General features: G+C 36.5%; 3 protein-coding genes, 2 non-coding genes and 1 pseudogene across 5 annotated transcripts; 3 read left to right on the forward strand and 3 right to left on the reverse strand.

The window, feature by feature from the left end:
• The first annotated feature begins 1,113 nt into the window (after positions 1–1,113).
• LOC129305031 (putative pectinesterase/pectinesterase inhibitor 22) lies at positions 1,114–4,345 on the forward strand. The gene is made up of 2 exons (XM_054944932.1): positions 1,114–3,338; positions 3,419–4,345. The coding sequence occupies exons 1-2, from the start codon at positions 2,372–2,374 to the stop codon at positions 4,087–4,089; spliced, it is 1,638 nt and encodes a 545-aa protein (XP_054800907.1). The 5' UTR covers positions 1,114–2,371; the 3' UTR covers positions 4,090–4,345.
• Positions 4,346–5,785: 1,440 nt separating this feature from the next.
• On the forward strand, positions 5,786–8,028 carry LOC129305764 (putative pectinesterase/pectinesterase inhibitor 28). Its single transcript, XM_054945825.1, has 2 exons — positions 5,786–5,872; positions 5,957–8,028. The coding sequence occupies exon 2, from the start codon at positions 6,005–6,007 to the stop codon at positions 7,817–7,819; it is 1,815 nt and encodes a 604-aa protein (XP_054801800.1). The 5' UTR covers positions 5,786–5,872; positions 5,957–6,004; the 3' UTR covers positions 7,820–8,028.
• A 408-nt stretch (positions 8,029–8,436) lies between these two features.
• LOC129305766 (60S ribosomal protein L18-2-like) lies at positions 8,437–10,460 on the reverse strand (annotated as a pseudogene).
• LOC129307519 (small nucleolar RNA snoR53Y) lies at positions 9,527–9,605 on the reverse strand. The gene has a single exon (XR_008592411.1). It is a non-coding gene; the product is annotated as a small nucleolar RNA snoR53Y (small nucleolar RNA).
• On the reverse strand, positions 10,007–10,102 carry LOC129307516 (small nucleolar RNA snoR69Y). The gene has a single exon (XR_008592409.1). It is a non-coding gene; the product is annotated as a small nucleolar RNA snoR69Y (small nucleolar RNA).
• Positions 10,461–16,799: 6,339 nt separating the features above from the next.
• On the forward strand, positions 16,800–20,264 carry LOC129305765 (serine/threonine-protein phosphatase PP1). Its single transcript, XM_054945826.1, has 4 exons — positions 16,800–17,207; positions 18,042–18,601; positions 19,465–19,656; positions 19,762–20,264. Exons 1-4 carry the CDS (start codon positions 17,012–17,014, stop codon positions 19,777–19,779), a joined length of 966 nt encoding a protein of 321 aa, XP_054801801.1. The 5' UTR covers positions 16,800–17,011; the 3' UTR covers positions 19,780–20,264.
• The last annotated feature ends 930 nt before the right edge of the window (positions 20,265–21,194 follow it).

The raw sequence follows: 21,194 nt of genomic DNA on the forward strand, positions 1-21,194 counted from the left end.
TTTTCAATTTATCTCTCTTGTTTATGTGAAACTGAGATTGAGGATAAGAATATTTTCTTCATGAGTCCCAGATGCATGCGTAACGTAATTGTGGATTTCTGATCCACGTTTGTGCCAGCGCATCATTTTATCCCCTCTGTACTGTATACGTTCTTCATTGTGCCGTTAAAACACAACAATTTCAAAGTTAACACGGCTGAGTTAGTAACATAAAATCAGCAAAATGATCGAATAAAGGTCATCGATTTTTGAACAAAATTAAGAAATCAATACAAATCGTGGGAGGGGATTCCCCAGGAACAAAGATGTGGTCATGTGGAGGCCTCATGTTGACATGGTATACATGCTCAAAAGAACAAATGTCGTCATAATATCAATATGATCGGACCGTATCTCATCTCAGTGTGCATATATATAGAACCACTAACAGAGCACTAAATTCACGAATATTGCAAATAGAGCAGTATATTGTTATTATCACACAATTATTCCAGAGCATTGCACGAACCATAGCCACCACGTTCGTTGCATTGATTATCTGGGCATACGAAGGTACGTTAGTATGACTGCTCCTCCTCGTAGTATCATGGTTGTAAATTAACGTATAGATGCATGATTTTTTATAAAATCCAATATAAAATGCGTGGTTGGAGATATTATAATATTGAAGGCTCATTAGCATGGCCGCGATAGGTGGAGGACAGCACATTCCTCACGGAAGAGTTTATGTATACCAAATTCACCTAAAGCTCGTGACCTTGCTATTTGCCTTCAAATGCTGCAAACACGCATAGCCCCTCGCTAGGAGACTACACAGTGCTTTTTCTTTCTTTCTTTCTCTCCTTCTTCTTTGTCTGGACATCTAGCCCATGAGAGTCTATCAATATTGGAAATTTTAAACCCCAGTAGAAATGGGCCTGATGATGAATTCAGTGGACTTAAATGGTTTATTTTGGACCTAAGCTTATTATCAGGTTTATTCGAGCTGACCTTTCACAAACATTTTTTATCATTTATTTTGGTCTGTCATGTTTTATGATGCATCTAATTTAAATAATTCTCTTGTTAGTAAATTGCACGTCAACTTACTAACGGAAAAAGAGAATTATATTAGATATATTTGCAACATGAGAGACAAAATAAAAAAGATTTTAAAATCAAAATTGGGAATAAAGTTTGTAAAACTGCAAATGGTAAGCATATAAAAAAAAAAATGCGGAGTATTTACAGAGACTGGAGAAAAGATGCCAAACGAAAAAAGTACGTAGTAATTAGGTAAGGGCTGATTGGGCATACTCAGGCAGGGGAGCAAATATGAATTCTCTATATTTTATTTAGCAGAATTCATATTTGCTCCACTGCCTGTGGATGCTCATTTGGCCTCTTAGGATTAAAATTACGTGAATTAGACCACGACTTCATATTGTGGCTCTAATTTTCGTACATAGCTAGGATGTCCATGGAAGGTAGGTATAAGTGAAGTTTCTGTCAGATTCACGCTATTAAATTCTAAGTTTCCAACGGCATCGTGTTGGCCTCCTAAACGATAAGTCGGAGAGAATATAATATATATACTTATTGAATTTGTTCTCTGGACATTCTTAACCCGTGCCAAAGGTCAATGCCAAACATGTGGCCTGGCATGCGTTCGCTCAAGTCACTGATAAGTGATAATGTGTGTTCTTGTGAGAAGCTTTGGTGTATATATTTACCGATCGCAAAAGAGCAGAATATTTAACCATGAGGAACCTTTATCCTGACATGCAGCTTTTTGGAATAATATATGTATATATATATATATATATATATTAAATTTGCAAATACATTTTTAATACGCTGTCTGTCGTTGGATTGGACCACCTGTGATTCCAAGAAGTTCAATATTCTGCTTGTCTCCAACTCGTGCATGAAATGCGCTTGGCGGCAATATTGTCCCCAATATTTTGCTTTACAAAATAACGTGTCCGATGCCCTTAAAAAAATCTGTGAAGGACAAGAAATTACCGTTAACGGAGTTAAACTAGTAACTAGAAATAGTTTAATGTTGGTGAATTCCTGGACGTGGAATGGGTTTCGAAGCCAATCGAGAGCAGCTAGCAAGCAGAGAGAGATTGATATGGACAGTGAGGAGAGGAGAGTGCATAACCGGGGCAGAGCAGAATCAGAGCATGCCCTCCGCAAAAGGAAAGCATTAGAATAACTTGAGGCTGTGAAAAGGCCAAAGGGACGTGCTGGAATGTTAAACCCAGAAGAAAAGACCATAACTTGCTTTGGCGGCAAACAATCCCATATTCTTCCCTCGTGTATAAAAGTCTCATGGAAAGGCCTTCCCTTGAACATATGATCACTGCCTTTCTGCCACATCTCCAGCATGGCCCAGCCCCTTCATTATTTCCTTTTCATTCTCATCCTTTTACCTTCCCTCATGAAAATTGATGCTTTCTTAGACGAAATCCCCTCAGACACCAGAAACCAGCTAGACTTGCATGCCATGATTGCCCAGGTCTGCATGGACGTTGAAGACCACAACACGTGCCTCGCCAATATCCAAAACGACATTGTCAAGCATGGGCCTCCAACCCCGTCTTCAGTTGTAACTGCCGCACTCCGAGCCACTCTCAACGAAGCCATGGGTGCCATTGACAAGATCTCCAAGTTCAGCACTTTCTCCATCAGCTACCGCGAGCAAGTAGCCATCGAAGATTGCAAGGAACTCCTTGATTTCTCTGTGTCGGAGCTGGCCTGGTCGCTAGGCGAGATGAGGAGAATTCATGTAGGCGATAAAACCGTTGACTATGATGCCGACCTTCAAGCCTGGCTGAGTGCAGCGCTCGGCAACCAAGACACCTGTCTCGAGGGCTTCGAAGGCACCGACAGGCGTCTTCAGGGTTACATCAGTGGAAGCTTGACACAAGTCACGCAGCTAATAAGTAACGTTTTGGCTCTGTACACCCAATTGCATAGCTTACCCTTCAGGCCTCCGGCTAATAAAACTAGGCTGGCGAGTGATCAGAGCTCGGAGCAATTTCCAAAGTGGATGACAGAGGGTGATCAAGAGTTGCTGAAATCTAGGCCACAAGGGGTGCATGCCGACGCTGTGGTGGCGCTGGATGGGAGCGGCCATTACCGTTCCATTGCAGAAGCTGTTGATGCGGCTCCAAGCCAGAGCAACCGGAGGTATATTATTTACGTGAAAAAGGGCATTTATAAAGAGAACGTGGATATGAAGAGGAAGAAGACCAACATCATGTTCGTAGGAGAAGGCATCGGCAAGACCATCGTCACAGGAAACCGCAATTTCATGCAAGGATGGACCACCTTTCGAACTGCCACCGTTGGTAAGTAATTATATACAACCTATTGACTTGTCCCGTACGTGATTTAATTTCTGATTGGCCGATAATGTTGAAATTGGCAGCTGTATCGGGGAAGGGATTTATAGCAAGGGACATGACATTTCGAAACACGGCAGGGCCAGAAAATCATCAGGCAGTGGCTCTGCGGGTGGACTCGGACCAATCAGCGTTCTACAGGTGTAGTATAGAAGGTCACCAAGACACGTTGTATGCGCACTCCCTCAGGCAATTCTATCGTGAGTGCGAAATCTATGGCACCATAGACTTCATATTCGGCAACGGAGCCGCGGTGCTGCAAAACTGCAAGTTATACACAAGAGTGCCAATCCCATTGCAGAAGGTCACGATAACGGCTCAGGGCAGAAAAAGCCCACACCAAAGCACTGGGTTCATAATACAAGACAGCTTCATTCTCGCCACTCAACCCACCTATTTAGGTAGGCCGTGGAAGCAGTACTCCAGGACGGTGTACATGAACACGTACATGAGTGGGCTCGTGCAACCTAGAGGGTGGCTCGAGTGGGCTGGCAACTTTGCCCTCGGCACCCTGTGGTACGGGGAGTATAAGAACTATGGACCTGGTTCGTCGCTTGCCAGAAGGGCCAACTGGCCTGGTTTTCACATTATTAAAGATGCCGCCACCGCCAACTATTTCACCGTTCAGCACTTCCTTCATGGCGATTCATGGTTGCCCGCCACGGGTATTAGGTTCACCGCTGGCTTGACCAATTAAGTACTACCATTCTTGGTGCCTACTCCTTATTGCCAATATATGCCACGTCCAATAATTACATCATTGGAGTGGAGGATGATCATATTATTCTATTTAGTATAGTCAATGGTGCTTTGATTCTCTAGAATTATCGGCCCTCTTTTTATATTATTTTTGAGTGGCTTGAGATGTGATGTCAATATTAAAAAAAGTCTAGGTTGAAATTTTATTCAAATTTTATAATAAAATTCGATGACTATGTGATTTTTGTAATTCAATGTCATATTTATTTTATATATATATATATATATAACTTTTTTTAAAAATAGAATCTCGAAAGAGTTTGAGGGTGGGGGATGTAGAGGAAGGCCCTGAAAGATGCGATTTGATTGATGATAGAGCAAAGAAAGTCGCCAACGATAGCCCATAGGGTTTGGTACATATCGGGCTAAAATTAAGCAAATTCTGACATGATTCATGATTTTAAGAATAGGGGAAAATCTGGTAGTTCAGTTTTGACAAAGATTAGAAGCTCTCGAGAGAAATTAGCACTTAAAGTTCAAACATATCCCAAGAGAGGTTAATCGTGTTGCTGACCGTCTTACCAAGGATTGCCTTTGTTCAAAATGTGCTTTTCTAGGTTGTGCCTCAGGGCACTTGGAGGCTCTGTTGAATTTTGAATTTATAGTAATATGGGATGTCAATACCCTTCAAGTATCAAGTTATTTGATGTTCAGGGCCTAGTTCCCTCTTTCTATATCAAAAGACAAAAATGCAAACTCCGTGCACTTTGGTTTTTCGTAATAAGATCTAAGTACCTTCATTTCCCAGTCAAAAACAAGCCAGAATTTGCACGAAACTGATGCTAAAAATTACACTTGACTTAGAACTCAGCACAATTTTAGTTGGAAACTAGTCAACTACACTTTGTCGAGCGTTGATCCTCTTCCGAGACTACACACGGCTCGCCACCCTTCAATTATATCTATGGATTTTCTAAACAACATTTTAGCCATGAAGAAACATGCTATAGTTCTTGTCTTGTATAACCACAATGTATATATGTATGTATGTCTATGTCTATATACATATTAGAAGCACAGAGCAAAGACGTGTTGTATGTGTTTGGATAAAAACTGTTAGGTTGACTTGTCTGGTTTTCTTTATTATGAAAGCAATCACGAGCAAGAGGTTTATCTTCTGCCAACAGCATATAGAAGCTTTACGATTTGTTTTCATAAACAATAGAGCGGGAGCAAATAATTAATCAAACATGAATCACGTGGCCATGCGAAGCGCTAGCTTTCAAAGGGTTTCAAGACTCTAGGATTGGAACATCTACCCCGGACTCCCATTGGATGCTTAGTTCAATTACATTGATTAACCAAAACACAGACACTTGCCCTTGAATAAATAAACTTGAGGGGCTGAATATCTATGCGTCGTTGTTTTAAAAAGGAAAGGCAGAAACTAAATATCACCTGATGGGGTGGTGTGCATGAGCCGAGATACACACAAGTGGCGACAACAGACACGATGAATAGCCGTCAAATAAGGTAAAGCATTCCATCTTATATTCATGATTAGAAACTGATCACTGCCTTTAATTTTCATCCGTCCCCCAGCATTTTCGCACCTCCCATATCCAAACTCAAATTTCAACCCTTGTTTGCTTTATAAATATGTCCTAGTTTGGAGCCGAGGAAACCTCAAAACCCAGCACTTTAGAGGGTGTTCTCAGACGATTACGTACCACCGCCTCCACAGCTTGGGCGGCTCCTTTTCTCATTTTCCTGGCTAGATAGTACGCACCATTTAAACAAGTGTTAATTTTCAGATAATACTTCTTTGATGTCTAATCATGATTATTATTGTTATATTTTTATAGGAAGGTGGCCTTTAAACCTGCTGGGAGGAGCTGCTTAATACATCGAAAATGTCCGGGGATGGACAGAACAAAAGGAGAATAGCCATCATCGGCATCTCTTCCATCTTACTGGTGGGCATGGTGGTGGCCGTGACGGTTGGCGTGACGTGGAAGCAGACAGATTCTGACGAGGAAGACAAGGCTTCAGACAAGACCGTGTCTAACAAAGTAAAAGCAGTGCAGAGCCTGTGCGCCCCCACCGACTATAAGAGAGAATGTGAAGAGAGCCTAGAGGCTGAGGCTGGCAACTCCACGGACCCCAAAGACCTCATCATGAAGGCCTTCAACGTCACCATCAAGAAGATTGAGAAGAGCCTCCGAGAGTCCGATACCTTGCACGAGGCAGAGAAGGATCCCCGGGCCCAAGAGGCCCTCCAGACCTGCAAGCATCTCATGGAACTTTCCATCGGCGAGTTTAAGAAATCGCTCAACACCTTTGAGACCTTTGATTTCTACAACCTGGACAAGATTCTCATGAACCTCAAAGTGTGGCTGAGCGGGGCTATCACTTACCAAGAAACATGCATAGAAGGGTTCGAGGATGCCAAGAGCAACGCCGGTCAGAAGATGAAGCAGGCACTCACTGCCTCCATGCACATGAGCAGCAATGGCCTCGCCATCGTCAACGACATGGCCGAAGCTTTGTCCAATCTGCACATCACAAAACAAGGAAGGCGTCTGCTTAATGATCAGGAGGATGGTAACGAAGATCATCACGGCGAGGTGGGTGCAAACGAGGACGGCGCGAGACCCGATGGTGACTTCGAGTTCCCCGTGTGGGTTGATGAAAATCCTGCTGCCCGGAGACTACTGACGAGCGACCATAAAAGCAAGCTGAAGCCCGACGTGGTAGTAGCTCAAGACGGGAGTGGGAAATACAAGAAAATCAAAGATGCGTTGAAGCACGTGCCGAAGAAGAACAAGAAGCCGTTCGTGATCTACATCAAGGAAGGGGTGTACAAAGAGTACGTGGAGGTGGAGAAGGACATGACGTACGTGGTGTTCGTGGGGGATGGTGGCAACAAGACCCGCATCACCGGCAATAAGAACTTCGCTGATGGCATCGGCACCTACAACACCTGCACGGTGTCGATAGAAGGGGACCACTTCATCGCCATCAACATGGGGTTCGAGAACTCGGCCGGTCCTGACGGACACCAGGCGGTGGCATTGAGGGTTCAAGCCGACTTTTCCATATTCTACAGGTGCCAATTGGATGGGTACCAGGACACGCTGTATGCTCACACCATGCGTCAATTCTATAGGGACTGCGTTATCACCGGCACCATAGACTTCATCTTCGGGGACGCCGCCGTTGTGATGCAAAATTGCACGTTCGTGGTGAGAAAGCCAAATGAGAACCAGCAATGCATAGTGACGGCGCAAGGGAGGAAGGAGAGGCATCAACCGTCAGCGCTGGTGATCCAGGGAGGGTCCATAGTGTCGGACCCCAAGTTCTATAAAGTGAGGTTTGAGAACAAGGCGTACTTAGCACGCCCATGGAAGAACTTCTCAAGGACCATCATAATGGAAACCTTCATAGATGACTTGATTGATCCGGAAGGGTTTCTCAAGTGGGACGCTAACTCCACATCCTACAAGACATGCTGGTATGGCGAGTTCAATAACACGGGGCCTGGTGCCAAAAAAAGCCATCGAGTCAAGTGGAACGGCATCAAGAATCTCACGGCACAACATGCTCTAGATTTCACACCCTTAAGGTACTTCAAGTCTGATTACTGGATCAGGGAAACCAGGATTCCTTACAATCCCACCACAATGTCCTCCCCTCCATTTAGTCCTCAGAAGATCTCCTCTCAATGAACTGCTGTTCATTTCATTATTCTTTAGGAGGGTGCTCACTAATTAATCTCTAGGTGCTTCTTTAGTTTCTTTACCTTTTTCCTTTTCTTTCTTCATTTTTTGATGTGTACGTACTGACTCTTGCCCTACGTACACTACACGACATTTAATTAATGCTGTACCTACTTGTTTTTTCCCTCACTCAAATGTCAAATAGCCTCTTCTCTTTAGTTCTGCTCCCCAGTCCAAACCTCGAGTTTCATCCCCATTCCAATTCTAATCTATATGCTAGTTTCATGGTAACATTGTATTTGCTTCTTTCTTTCCACGTGGATATTTATGGGTTTTCACACTTAATACGATCATTTCAATTTTTAACGTTTACCTATAACAACGGTAGCACATCTTCTCTCAAACAAAGACGCGGGCGATATAACGTTATACTTTACCTATAAGATAAACAAGTTATTATTTGATAGCTTTATACTTGGGAGTCCTTTTTAAAAAAATATATACAAGTAAGTAAACCGGGGTTGGTGCTCAACCAATGCACCCACAATCAAATCATTTCGGCTGTATTCGAAAAGCACTTGTCACCACCTAAAAACGGAGAAGAGAGGTTCGAAGCAGATTTCACATTATCGTAATCATAAAACTATGACCATCAATATTGCATTAGGGGCGAGTTAAAGGGCAACCTTCCCAAACACAGCAAAAACATCTATTGAATTGGCAAAAAGAAAATAGAAATATCAAGGCATAAAAGTATATCCAAACATGAATACTATGAATTGTCTTCAGCTCTGGCAAAAAAATTTTGTTCTCGAAGTATTAAAACAGCTGGAAAAAAATGGGGCTAGTGTATCGAACTTGCACTTAAACCCTAAATCCTTTACTGTTCCTCCTTCCGCTAGCACGCTCAAACTTCCTTCCCTTTGATCGCACATAAGGCTTGCTGTGGCTGTGTGGCACACCAGGAGCAGGACCAAAATGCTTCACAGCCTCACCAGAATTCTTGGGGCCTCTAAGAAGGACCTATTTCAAGGAGTTAAAAATAAAATGTTAACAGTTCAAAAGACTATTTCCTCAGCAATCCCATACACATCACACACCACACACCTACCGTGTTCTGTCCCAGAGAAGACCCAAGAGCCAGCTGATCAAAAGTCAAGCACTCGCCGCCAGCCTTCTCTCTATCCTTGCACGTGCTGTCTCTGTAAACCGGAGTGCAGCAACTTTCAAAGGGGGAGCTTCATAAACTCGCACATCATCAGTCATAGTCCCCACCAAAACTGCATCTTATCTGCCTACACACAGAGATTTCAGAAGCGCGTTAATGGACACAAAAATAGTCAAACACCAATCTTAAAGATTACCGAAACTCAGATATAGAAGAACAAACCTTCCCCTTCATGAACTTTATCAATCTCGACAAAGAAAGGGGAGCCTTGTTGACTTTGCTCATGAAAAGACGCTTGAGTATGACAGCATTGAAACTGCTTTCAGTTCTCCGCTCTAGAAAGCGATAAAGCTGATCATGTAACATCTAATCAGACTATTTCAAGGTATATAAGGATTTTCAACAGCACTTTCACATACGAGTAGCTACAGACAGAAGAGAAAAAATTTTACTCGAAGAAATTCTTCGTGACATTACTGTAAATTAACACCCAATTTTTTACAAAATTTAAAATTGAGAATTGAAGCATAATAATGAGATGAATTAATGGCTCCCTCAGCGATACAAATTAGTATGATCAATCATATGTTATCAGCATTAGCATGGTTTTTAAACATCATCGGGAACCTTTTCTCCTAGGCAAGCATAAAATTGGCATCATCACAATAAAACTCAATATAAAACTGAATCAAAACAAAGCTTACAAGAAGGGAAAGAAGCTGCCCTATATTTAACGCTGATGTCATTAATGGTTGAGTCGAGCAGTATATAAGGCAAATTAACGAAAAAGAATTTAGATTTCCCAACCATAGCGCTGCAAATTATTTAACCAGATTGCCCTGATTCGAATTAAAATTGTTACATCTTCACATTTTGATTTATAGAATGCATTTCTACGCCTCCTGCAAAGATTAGCAAGGTTTCATTTGAACAGATGGCAGTGCGTTTCTAGCATGGTTGGTCGAAATTTGTTACTTACTAAGTAAATAAGAAACGAAAACGAAAGTTGTTGTCGAGAGAGAAAGGTGCTTCAGGCTCAGATAAATGTGGATAAAACTATTCCCAGACTTTCAAATGGTGAATGTCTCATAATGAGCTGGGTTCACATTTATCATCATCGGAAGAGTATACAGCAATACAAGCATCAAACCGTGAGCCAACTGCTTATGCCAGGAAGAAATTTACTAATGGTTTCCGTGAGCAAATGAAAATATACAAACGATAAGGAGTATGATATGAACCTTAACAAGGAGCTTGAGGTTGATATCACTGGACTTGGGTGCCGTTCTTTTGGTCTTCTTGCTCTTCCCGCCGGCTTTAAGATCGATCCCCTGTGCACAAATAGAAAAAAAGAAAAATATATTCACGGCAGGCACATACAGGAGAAAGACGAGCACTCAGAAAGCTAGGGTGCGGGAGAACGAACCATTGTTGCCGAGCCGACGACGTCCCTCGGCCCTTCACGCTCACGCTCAGAAGGAAATTTGGGGCTTCGACTATTTTTTAAGGCCGATCATGGGCCGGATCTTTCTTTTTGGATGTGGATCGCACATGACGACTGGTCTAATTATATATATCGTGGTCATATTTAAAAAAAAAAAAATCATATTTCGTCCCCTTTTATTTTAAAAAATCTTGACATGGATATACAAAATCAATTTAGACTTCCCTTTAAGAAGAATGTAATATAATATAACTTTTATCTTATTTTTATATAATATAAAAATATCAATCATGCATTACTAATTTGTAAAGTTCTACATTCTATATTTTATGTATATATATAATATAATAATTCTAAATTTGGTGTGGCAGCTTCGGTACAAGAAATACTTAAGTAGATTAAGTATTCCATATCATTTATGGTCTGTTGAATTAAAATACTTCAATTAATCTAAATAAAATCTTGTGTAACATTTTTTTAAATTGATTTTATTTTTATAACATAATTTATATTTAATTTTTTATTTTTTCTCTCTCTATTATCATTAATATCAGAATCAATTTATATTTAATGTCATATAAATATCATGTTGTTTTAAACAGACTATAAATGATATGATGCACCTAATTTACCTAAATGTTTCTTAACTCGATGCAAAATATGGAATCCACCTCCATGTTATAGTTTTAGGAGTAAAAATTTTATATATTATTTGATTTGATTAAATTATTAAACAACTGAATACGAATTCTGAGCCAAACCTCATTTGTATTTCAGTGTTTGCAGTGCCAAAAGGGCCTGCCTACAATGTAAATTAATTTGCACGGTACAAATCATCCCACGTTTATTGTTTAGTATAAAAATATATATACCCAATATCTTGTGTGAGATATTCTCTACTCCTCTCAATTGAACTTAAAGTATAAACTGGAAGCTGCTTAAAGTGCGGAATCCAGTTATTTCATGGTCTATTGAGAATTTTTTTTAAGGAGAACATATGGGTTATTTGAAATTGTTTTTATTTTATTATTTTGAGAATTGATATTTTGTAGAATATATTATGAGAATAAAAAATAATAAAAATATGTATTTTTTTCATTCTCCTTTATTTTTCAGAACAATAATCCATAACACTTAAAAGTTTTTTTTATTTTTTTATTTTTCATAACAATATTTTATTTTTTTATTCTCTAAAATACTTTTTAAAAACACATTACCGAATAAATTTTTTTATTCTCTTATTTTAGAGAATAGAAAAATATTCTCAAAACAGATTTTCAAACAAGCTCATAATCTTTTGTCCCTATAGTTTCATCGAGTTTTATTTTTAGTCCCTTAGGTTTTTTTTCATTGTTTTTAGTTCTTAAATAAACTGAAAATAATGAAAAAAACTGAAACTATAGGAACATAAAAGACAAAGGCTAATCAATCTTTTTAAAGCTATAAATATTAAAAACACGGAAGAAAATATCAAGACTAAAAATAAAACTTGATGAAATTATAAGAACCAATAATTATACATGCTTTTTTGCGTTGGCTCCCTTAATCAAATATTTCCATATTTATCTAGACTATGGGAGTAATCTAAGGTAGTGTTTGGAAGTTTATTTTTGAGACATAATGGAATGGAGGGGATAGCTAGAAATAATTATACTGTTATTTAGAAGAATTTTTAAAAAAGAGTGAAATGGTTTCATGGTTTGAAATAATCTTTCAAGTTATCCTTAGCTATCTTAAACTTATTTTTTTATAACTTTTCAATTTGGGGGATTAAAGATAGAATGTCACGATATAAATAAGATTATTACAAAATTAACCCATTCTTTTTACCTCCACTATTTTACTTATTCTCGCCTTGAAATTGAAGAGTATAATTATATCTGCTTCAAACATGTTAATTTTATAATTATTCTAAAATAATCATTAAATAAAATCATTGATTTCTCTAATGAAACTCTCAAACTATAAAATGTTCTATTCCATTCTGCTCTATCCCACTTCTCTCCATTTCACTCCATTAATGACCATTCATTCTCATTTCATTTTATGCTCTTAAACATACTCTATTACATTCCTTTCTGTTCCATCTTTCCCACTCCTCTTTGTAGTAATAACACAAAGTCCACTACGATTGTATCGACACAATTAAATTTGATTACCAAGGGCTGTGACCAAATGTAGAGTTGGGCATATAGGTTGAGTTATACAAGTTGGCCTTAGAGCTAGTAATTCGTGCAGGATGAGCTTTTTTGAGTCGGCCTCAATTCGAGTTGAAATTATTCGAATTGGGCTTGAAGTGTCTTTTTTTTTTTTAAAAGCCCATACAGCCAAGCCCAACCTTAACACCTCTAGGTTCTGAGCTTATTCGAGCTGGTCCGAATATTCAAAACTTTTTAAAAATCTTTTTTTAAATAATTTTAATTTTTAAATAATTTTATTAAGCATAAAATATTATTTTAAATTTAAAAAATAAAATAAAATAATAACTTATTAACTTTATATTTAAGTAGCTCTGTTATTGTTTTGTTATATTATGTCTAATTTATTTATGAATGTTTCCTTTACTTGTAAATTAACGTATTAATTATTTAAATATTGTTCTTATCATAGTCATATATAAATATTTTATATATTTTAATTATAATTAAGTTAATCTTAATTCAATCACAGTTAAGCTACTGACTTAAAATTATTATCTCGATTAGTTCATAGTTTTTAATAATTTTTAGGTAAATTATACTTTTTATTTTTATGAATATAAGAAAAATAGCCATCATTATATTATATAAAATAAAATTATTTAATTATGAGTAAAATATTAATCATTTTTCTTTAACTTTTTATATTGTTTAACCCTTACATATAAAAAATTTTTATTCTAATTTATTCTTAATTTTTAACCAAGTCTAACATGAACAATAACTAAGAAATTATTTAAGAATATTATTTTATTTATTATGTTTATTTATTAGTAGAGTTGAGCATTCATACATGCCCAAATTTTATTTTTAAAACTATTTTTAATTTTATTTTTACTTTAAAATTAATTATCTTATTTTATAAAAAATATAAAATTATTTTTTATACTCAAATGATGTATAGGACTTAAATTTTTTTAAAAATTTGGGTCTTAAAATATAAAAATTAATATTAAAATATACTTTAAATATTATTTTGAGATATTTTATTAATTAAAAATAATAAAAATATGAAAATATAGCTTTTTTTAATTTTTTTAAAATAACTATATTAATATACTCAAATATATAGTATCCTGTTATAAAATGATAATAAACTTAAAAATTAATTAATATTTATCATATTTTATATATTTTAAAAAAATTATTTTTTTATTTGGCTATTCGAGCCAAGCCAGAATTCCCTTGGGCTTATTCTGGCAGCTCAAATAGGCCCAAAAAATAAAAAAATTTTGAGCTTGGCCTAAACTTTTCGAACGAATTTAGGCTTGGCCTAAATTACTAGTTCTAAGTTAGCCTGTGTAACCTTTTAAATAGATCAACTGGCTTGCCAAAAAACTTGACCCAAATAAAAAAAATGAGTTTTTAACTCATACCATTTAAGCCTTGAATTGAATGGGTCATGGATTATGGTTTGGCTTGCTTAACCCATATTTTTAAAAATTACAATATGAAAGAAGAAAGGCCAAACTTCACAACACCACTTAATCAAAAACAAAGAAAAAAAAAAAAAAAAAACTCAGCCCAAATTACTAAATTGCATCCAGCTTCTTCTTTTCCCTTGTGTTCGAATATCATTCATACTCTTAACACACTTTTCATTTTGAACTTGTGAACTTTGACGGGCATAACAAAATTCAAGTTTATTTTGGAATTATGGTAGGTATATTGTAACTTATGAAGGTTAATTATGAGAGCTTTTACAGATATAACCTATGTTATATAATAAAATTAAGCAAATAATTCAATATTTATTATATTTTGTATTGGGATCAGTTTATTATAATTGTTAATGACATACCATTGTATATCAATGACAAACATTTATAAATTTTTAATGATAAGCCCCTTATATATTAATGTCAATTAGCCATACTTTTAAATTTTTAAAAATTTGGTCTATATTTTTTGGGCATAAGATGTTTTTTTTTTGGGCTAGTGGACCAATTCATCCATAGTTATATATTGATTGTGATGTATTTTGATAATTATTTCATGATAATTGTGTTTTATTGACATAGATAATCATGCTATAATGTGAACTTTAGGTTGTATGTGATATTAACATGTATTGTTTATGTACAATTTTTTAGAAAAAATTCAAAAAGAAAGCAAGAATAAGTTAAATAGATTGGCCCTAAATATGATAATTGGGATAGGCCGAGCTCAATTTGAGTTGAATTTATTTGGATTGAGTTTAAAATGTCCTAACATATAAAAAAGTATCTGTGGCCAACCCGACTATAACCTCTCAGGCTTTCAGGCTACCTCAAATACCTGAATTTTTAAATATTATTTTATTTTTTTATCTTTGGCATAATGTCACTTTTATTTTTTAAAAAATTTATATGTTATACTTCCATTTTATATTTATATTATTTTATCAATAATAAAAAAAATTTAGATATTTGGATTAAGCCCATTTTGGGTTGAGGGCTTAGCTCGAATTTCTTTGGATTTATCCAAACTTCCTAAATAAAACAAGAGTAAATAAAATATTATAAAATTTCAAACCTAATGCTAAAATCTTTCAAGCTTGTTTAGATTTGGGCCAAACTATTGCCCCCAATTGGCTTATTTAATCCATTAATTCTCATTGTCTAGGTTGAGTTAAGATTTTCTCAACCTATACAATAATGAGTTAAACCCAACTCAACTGAATTCATATTTAATAAATCTCTTATATATTAATGTGAATTGACTACACTCCTAACTTTTCAAAAAAGTGGTCTATATTTTTTGGGTACAATATTTTTTTTTAGCCAGTAGGCCAATTTATCCATAATTATATCTTTATTGTGATGTATTTTGATATTTGTGTTTTATTAATATAGATAATCATGCTACAATGTGAATAGGCTGTATGTAATTTTCACATGCATTGTTTATATATAATTTAAAAAAAATCAAAAAGAAAAGAAGAAAAAGTTAAATGGGCTGGCACCAAAGCTGATACTTTGGATAGACTAAGCTTATTTAGTGAGACTTAATTCAGGTTGAACTTATTTGAATTAAATTTAAATTACCTTAACATACAAACCTTTGTTGTTGTTGTTTTTTTTTTTTGGGCAGAACATATTATGACGTCTGTCAAAAGCGAAAGTATCCCTTTAGAATTTAGAGCTACGGTCAAGGATGTTAGATTGCATCGTTATAGAGTCTGGCAAATTTATTCAGGTCATGTTTACGGGGTAATATTTCGGAGACTGACTGCCTTGTTAGATTTCCGCACAAGGTCGAGGGGAATTATTGTTTCACCTTTTCTCCAGGAGCTGAAGGTTATTGATCGAGGTTTCCCCTGTCTTGCTCTGTATATTGTTTGCCGCTACTTCTTTTTTTTGGAGTAATGGAGAGAAGAGTGGGCCAAAACAACAGTAAAAGCGACGCCATGACATGGAACGGATAGGTGGGAGGTGGGCCAAGGAGTCACGATGGGGAGCCAGAATTGGAGCTAGACCTTTTCAACAGACGCGCTTTTCTCAACCGGTCCCCTCTCTTCCACAAACAATTCATCAAAATGCCTTGTCAGCTTTTCTCTTTAATTCTATTTGTAATTTCATATCTTTAATACTTGCCCCTCTGATTAAACAAAATTTATCTAGTAATTGCACTTGTAGCGTATCAGAATTGGCTACTCTTCATTTCCTTTTCTCTCCATTTCCTCTTTACTTTTTATCTTAACTATTAAATCTATTTTTAAATGATTAAAATTTAATATTTTATAATAATAATTTTATAAAATATCAAATCTCAATTATTTAAAAATAAATTTAATAATTGAGATGAGAAGTAAAAAAAAAAATGAAGAAATGAAGAAAAGCTAACGCCGTGACGTGCCAGTGTGGCGTCTCAATCTCAGATTATTCGATCAAATTCTTTTTACTGGTACGAAGATTTTGTCGGTAAGCATTATGTAAATATTTTTCTGAGTACCCAAAAATCAAATCTAAAACCGAATTGTTCATTCATCTGGATCTGGCCTCCCGCAAGCCCAAACTCGAAAGTTTCGTAATCCTCGCGTCAAACGCAATTTTGACCCTACCAACCACCTCCTTCCACGTGGACCATCTCCAGCTAGCAGGCGCCACTGGTCCCCTGCCCGCCTTTGAAGGTTTCAACCGGATCAATCCTATTATCATGAGTCTACTTGGCAGTTGCAGCCATTCTCACAAAATTACAAAAAAAAAAAAAAAAAAAAAGGCGCTCCAGAAAGCTACCAGATTTACAATCCTCAACATCTACCCTGAAATCTGGTATCAACACGCGCACTTGTCCCTCTATCCAATATCGCCCCTACGTTTCTGTTTGCTTTATTTGTCTTCTTCCCTTCGCAACTCTGGCTTCAATATTTGTCCGCCCAGAAGACCTTGTTTCCTTCCTTCCCCGATAAGATGATGATGATGACCATGGAGGGAATGATGGACGAGGGCGTCCTCGACGATGTTATTCGTAGGCTGCTCGAAGGTAAAGGCGGAAAGCAGGTCCAGCTTTCTGAGTCGGAGATCCGTCTACTCTGCGTCAACGCTCGCCAGATCTTCCTCTCCCAGCCTAATCTCCTCGACCTCCGTGCTCCAATCCGCATCTGTGGTTAGTTTCTTCACCCCTCTTCCTCTAACTACAATTGCCGATCCTGTTTACGGCGCTGTAATTAATCATGCGATGGTTCTAAATTCTGGCCGATCGAACAAATCGTTTCCCTTCCTCGTGCTCATCAAATAGACATATTTCTTTTTTTTTCAGCTCTGTTTCAGAATTTCTTAAAATAGATTTGATCCATCGCCATCTTAAGACTTGGGTCCGTGTTAACGTAGTTGAATCATGGGGAAGTTGGGCCGTTCAATTACTTTGCCTGAACAAAATTAGGTTCTCCAATTGCGAACAAAAATCAATTTTGCTTTTAACCAGGTGAGGATGAACAGTTCATATTCAGAACATGATGGACCCCCCCCCCACAAAATAAATAAATGAATAAATAAAAACAAAGCGGCGAAGGGGGGTTGAGAAATTGAAATTTTTTCTTTTTAGAATTTTTATCAATTTGCCACAAGAACACCATGTTAACATGCCAGTGTATATCAATGAAGAATGCAGTAAGAAATAGAGAAATGTTTACTTGGAACTAGCCCTTCGAATTTCAGGTTTTAATTGTATGCTAGTTCAGTTGGATTATGTATTGCTAGGGTCATCTTTACGATTCATGAACTTTAAAAAAAAAAGAAAAAAAAAATTGTACATTTCTTGAAAAACCTCCTGTTATCCTACTTAAATAGAAGGAATCTTATACGACTTTATGGCTCATTGATTTGATTACGTGATGAAATTGCAATATGATGCGGAAAATCTGCAGTGGAAGCATTTCAATATCCTTCTCACCTTCTTTCCTTGTTCCTGAATTCTAAAATAGGAATTCATCTCTTGCAGGTGATATACATGGACAGTACCAAGACTTACTGAGGCTATTTGAGTATGGCGGTTATCCTCCTGCTGCAAACTACTTGTTTCTGGGTGACTACGTTGACAGAGGGAAGCAAAGCTTGGAGACAATATGTTTACTTTTGGCCTACAAAATAAGGTATCCCGACAAAATTCATCTCCTGAGAGGAAACCATGAAGATGCTAAGATAAACCGGATATATGGGTTCTATGATGAATGTAAAAGGAGGTTCAATGTTAGGTTGTGGAAGATATTTACTGACTGCTTTAACTGTTTGCCGGTAGCTGCACTTATTGATAGCAAAATACTTTGCATGCACGGCGGTCTCTCTCCAGAATTGCATACTTTGGATCAGATAAAGCAGATTACAAGACCTACTGAAATTCCTGATAGTGGATTCCTCTGTGATCTGCTTTGGTCTGATCCTGATCCCACTATTGAGGGCTGGGCAGAAAGTGACCGGGGTGTGTCATGTACTTTCGGGCCTGATGCTGTCAGAGACTTTTTGGATAAGAATGACCTTGACCTCATTTGCCGCGGTCATCAGGTACACTCCCTTTATTCTAACGAGCGAACTCAACGAGGAACACTACGCTATTATTTACATTTGTTCTTGTTTTGAAGGTAGTTTATCCTTTTTTTTTTTTTTAATGAACGAAGTTCAACACTCTCCATGCTTTCATGCTTACGTTCCTAGCCTTTGTGCATTCTGACCTCTCCAGAAATAACTGTTTATTCAGCCTACCAAAATCACTGGCTTCATGAAGCTGCCTGACATGTTTTGTAGAGTTATGCTCATCTCAGTGACATCCATTGTGATTAGTTTATCAACCCTCATGTTAAGCGAAAATAAATAGTTGAAATTCAGACTTCAAGGACACATTTGATTTCTATTCTCATTATTGTTTTTAAAAACTGTATTGTAATGCATTTTTCAAAATTGTTTTTCAAAACAAAATAAAAATGAGACTTCGTTGGGCTATGTCAATTAAAAAATAATTGTAGAATTAAAAAAATGGATTAATAGTGATAATTATAAGCAATTAATGATGGTAATTAATAATAAAAATTAGTCAAGGTAATTATAATTTTTAATAATTAAATGTAGTATATTTTAAAAGTAAGAAAAATAAAACAAAAATAACTTGAAGTAGTTGCTATTTTTTTTTGTTTTTAAAAACAGAAAATGAAAACAGTTTTAAAAACAAATTAAAAACTTTTATCCAAATAAATTTTTAAATTTTTCTCTTTACAAAAACAAAAAAATAATTTTTTAAAAATAGAAAACAATCAGGCTCTAAGAATTTCTAATGTCATCGTTTATTTTATTTTTTATGTGCCGACTTTCCTTGTGCATACGGATCTTCTGTTGATTAAGGTCTCATTTTACTCTACAAATCTTTATTGTAGGTGGTGGAGGATGGATATGAGTTTTTTGCTAAACGAAGTTTAGTTACAATTTTTTCTGCTCCAAACTACGGCGGGGAGTTTGATAATGCCGGTGCATTGTTGAGCGTTGATGAATCTCTAGTATGTTCCTTCGAGATACTGAAACCCGCGGCTAGAGCATCCGGAAGTGGCTCAAAATTGAATCTTAAGAAGGCATGTATATCATAATCAATCAGCAGTTTTAATGATTGAATTTGTATATGATTTTACATTTTTTGTTTTTGGTGAATCAGTATCTAATTGTGTCTTTTTCAACAGCCCCCTAGAAAGGTGTAGTCATTGGGCCAAAGCTTTCGGGTTCAAGCAGAAACGCAGCAAACTCAACTTGTGTGAAGTAGAAACATCTTCCAATTTGATGAGTTTTGGGAAAGGAGAGCCTTCAACATTTATGAGTCGAAGGTTGCCAATTATGTGATGGCTCTTAAGACTTTGACAAACCGAACCACCCAGGCATTCTTTTGTGTGCAGGAACAGAGATATTTGCGTTACAGTTTATACACATATAGATTTAGGGGTTTTTATGGGCAAATTAGAGTGTGATATTGTGAGTGCAAAAAGAGATGTCATGTTTGCAGACAAGTCGAAGTTCAATGTCATTTAATTTAATGACTGCTCGGCAGTCCTACTATTGGTATGGTGGTCCGTTCATGCAGGTGGAGTCCTCGGGGTTGGTGGGGCGGGGCGCTTATCATTTACCAGCATCGCTGCACCATAGTTGTATTTATTTAGTTAATAAAATACAAAAAGAAGGACTTGGTTAACTTCTGTACAGTGCAATATTCAACTCTGGCGGTGCGGCATCCTGAATTTCTCGATTGCTTTCTCCAGTTCACAGACCTGAAGACGGTTTGAAAACTATTTGTGTCATCTCCGAGAGCTGAGAACCATATGAAAGCTGCAATTACTCCTATCTGGGGGAAGTTGGGATGTCATGTGAAAATTAAGGAATAAAATGGATTAAAAAAATTAAGATAAAAATAAATTAAATTACTATTCTTTTTATAATAAGTACGTTAAAATTCATTAATATATAATATAAATATAAAAATTATAATATTTTTTAAAAATTTCATATATTATGATTTTTAATCTTATAAGTTAAATTATTCCTCTCTGTTAACCTATTAATTTTTTATTATTTTTTTAATTCACTATATTTTATTTCTTTCTAGTAAGCAAACGAGCTAGAATTTTAAGACATTGGTAAACTGCAATTGCCTCGCCCATTTTGAGAGAGAGAGAGAGAGAGAGAGAGAGAGAGAGAGATGCAACTGCCTGTTTCAGCGCGTAAAAGAAAAGGAAGAGACAGAGTAATCGTGTGTATTACTGTTCAGTGCACATACATTTTTGGCATTTGCATGTATCGGTCCAGTCCGGCTTTTGTAACACAACACAGTGAGGAGTTAGTAATGAGGTGGCACCTCGTCTGGCTGAAACGGCCAAAACAATGGGATCCGACGAATTAAGATTTGATCAGCAATTAGTAAGAAGATGCAAAAGAAACCTTGACTGTATGCTTTATTATTTTCATCTGGAATCCGCCCAACTCGAATTCACAAGTGAAGTCGGGACACGGGCGAGCTGATACTTTTTGAAACTGAACCCTTATTCAAATGGTTCTGGGTCAGCTTATAAACTAGTTTTTATTTTTTTTAAAATTAAAATTTTTAATTATAATATTTTATATTTCT

This window comes from Prosopis cineraria, unplaced genomic scaffold (genome assembly GCF_029017545.1).
Source record: "Prosopis cineraria cultivar Desert tree isolate PC_DT_omini unplaced genomic scaffold, ASM2901754v1 PC3, whole genome shotgun sequence".
In the NCBI taxonomy this organism is placed as follows: Eukaryota; Viridiplantae; Streptophyta; class Magnoliopsida; order Fabales; family Fabaceae; genus Prosopis; species Prosopis cineraria.

Coding starts and splice junctions, on each gene's coding strand:
- LOC129305764 (XM_054945825.1), top strand. CDS start 6,005: ATGTCCGGGGATGGACAGAACAAAAGGAGAATAGCCATCATCGGCATC.
- LOC129305031 (XM_054944932.1), top strand. CDS start 2,372: ATGGCCCAGCCCCTTCATTATTTCCTTTTCATTCTCATCCTTTTACCT. Junction 3,339..3,418: donor CTTTCGAACTGCCACCGTTG/GTAAGTAATTAT, acceptor TGAAATTGGCAG/CTGTATCGGGGAAGGGATTT.
- LOC129305765 (XM_054945826.1), top strand. CDS start 17,012: ATGATGATGATGACCATGGAGGGAATGATGGACGAGGGCGTCCTCGAC. Junction 17,208..18,041: donor TGCTCCAATCCGCATCTGTG/GTTAGTTTCTTC, acceptor CATCTCTTGCAG/GTGATATACATGGACAGTAC. Junction 18,602..19,464: donor TCATTTGCCGCGGTCATCAG/GTACACTCCCTT, acceptor TCTTTATTGTAG/GTGGTGGAGGATGGATATGA.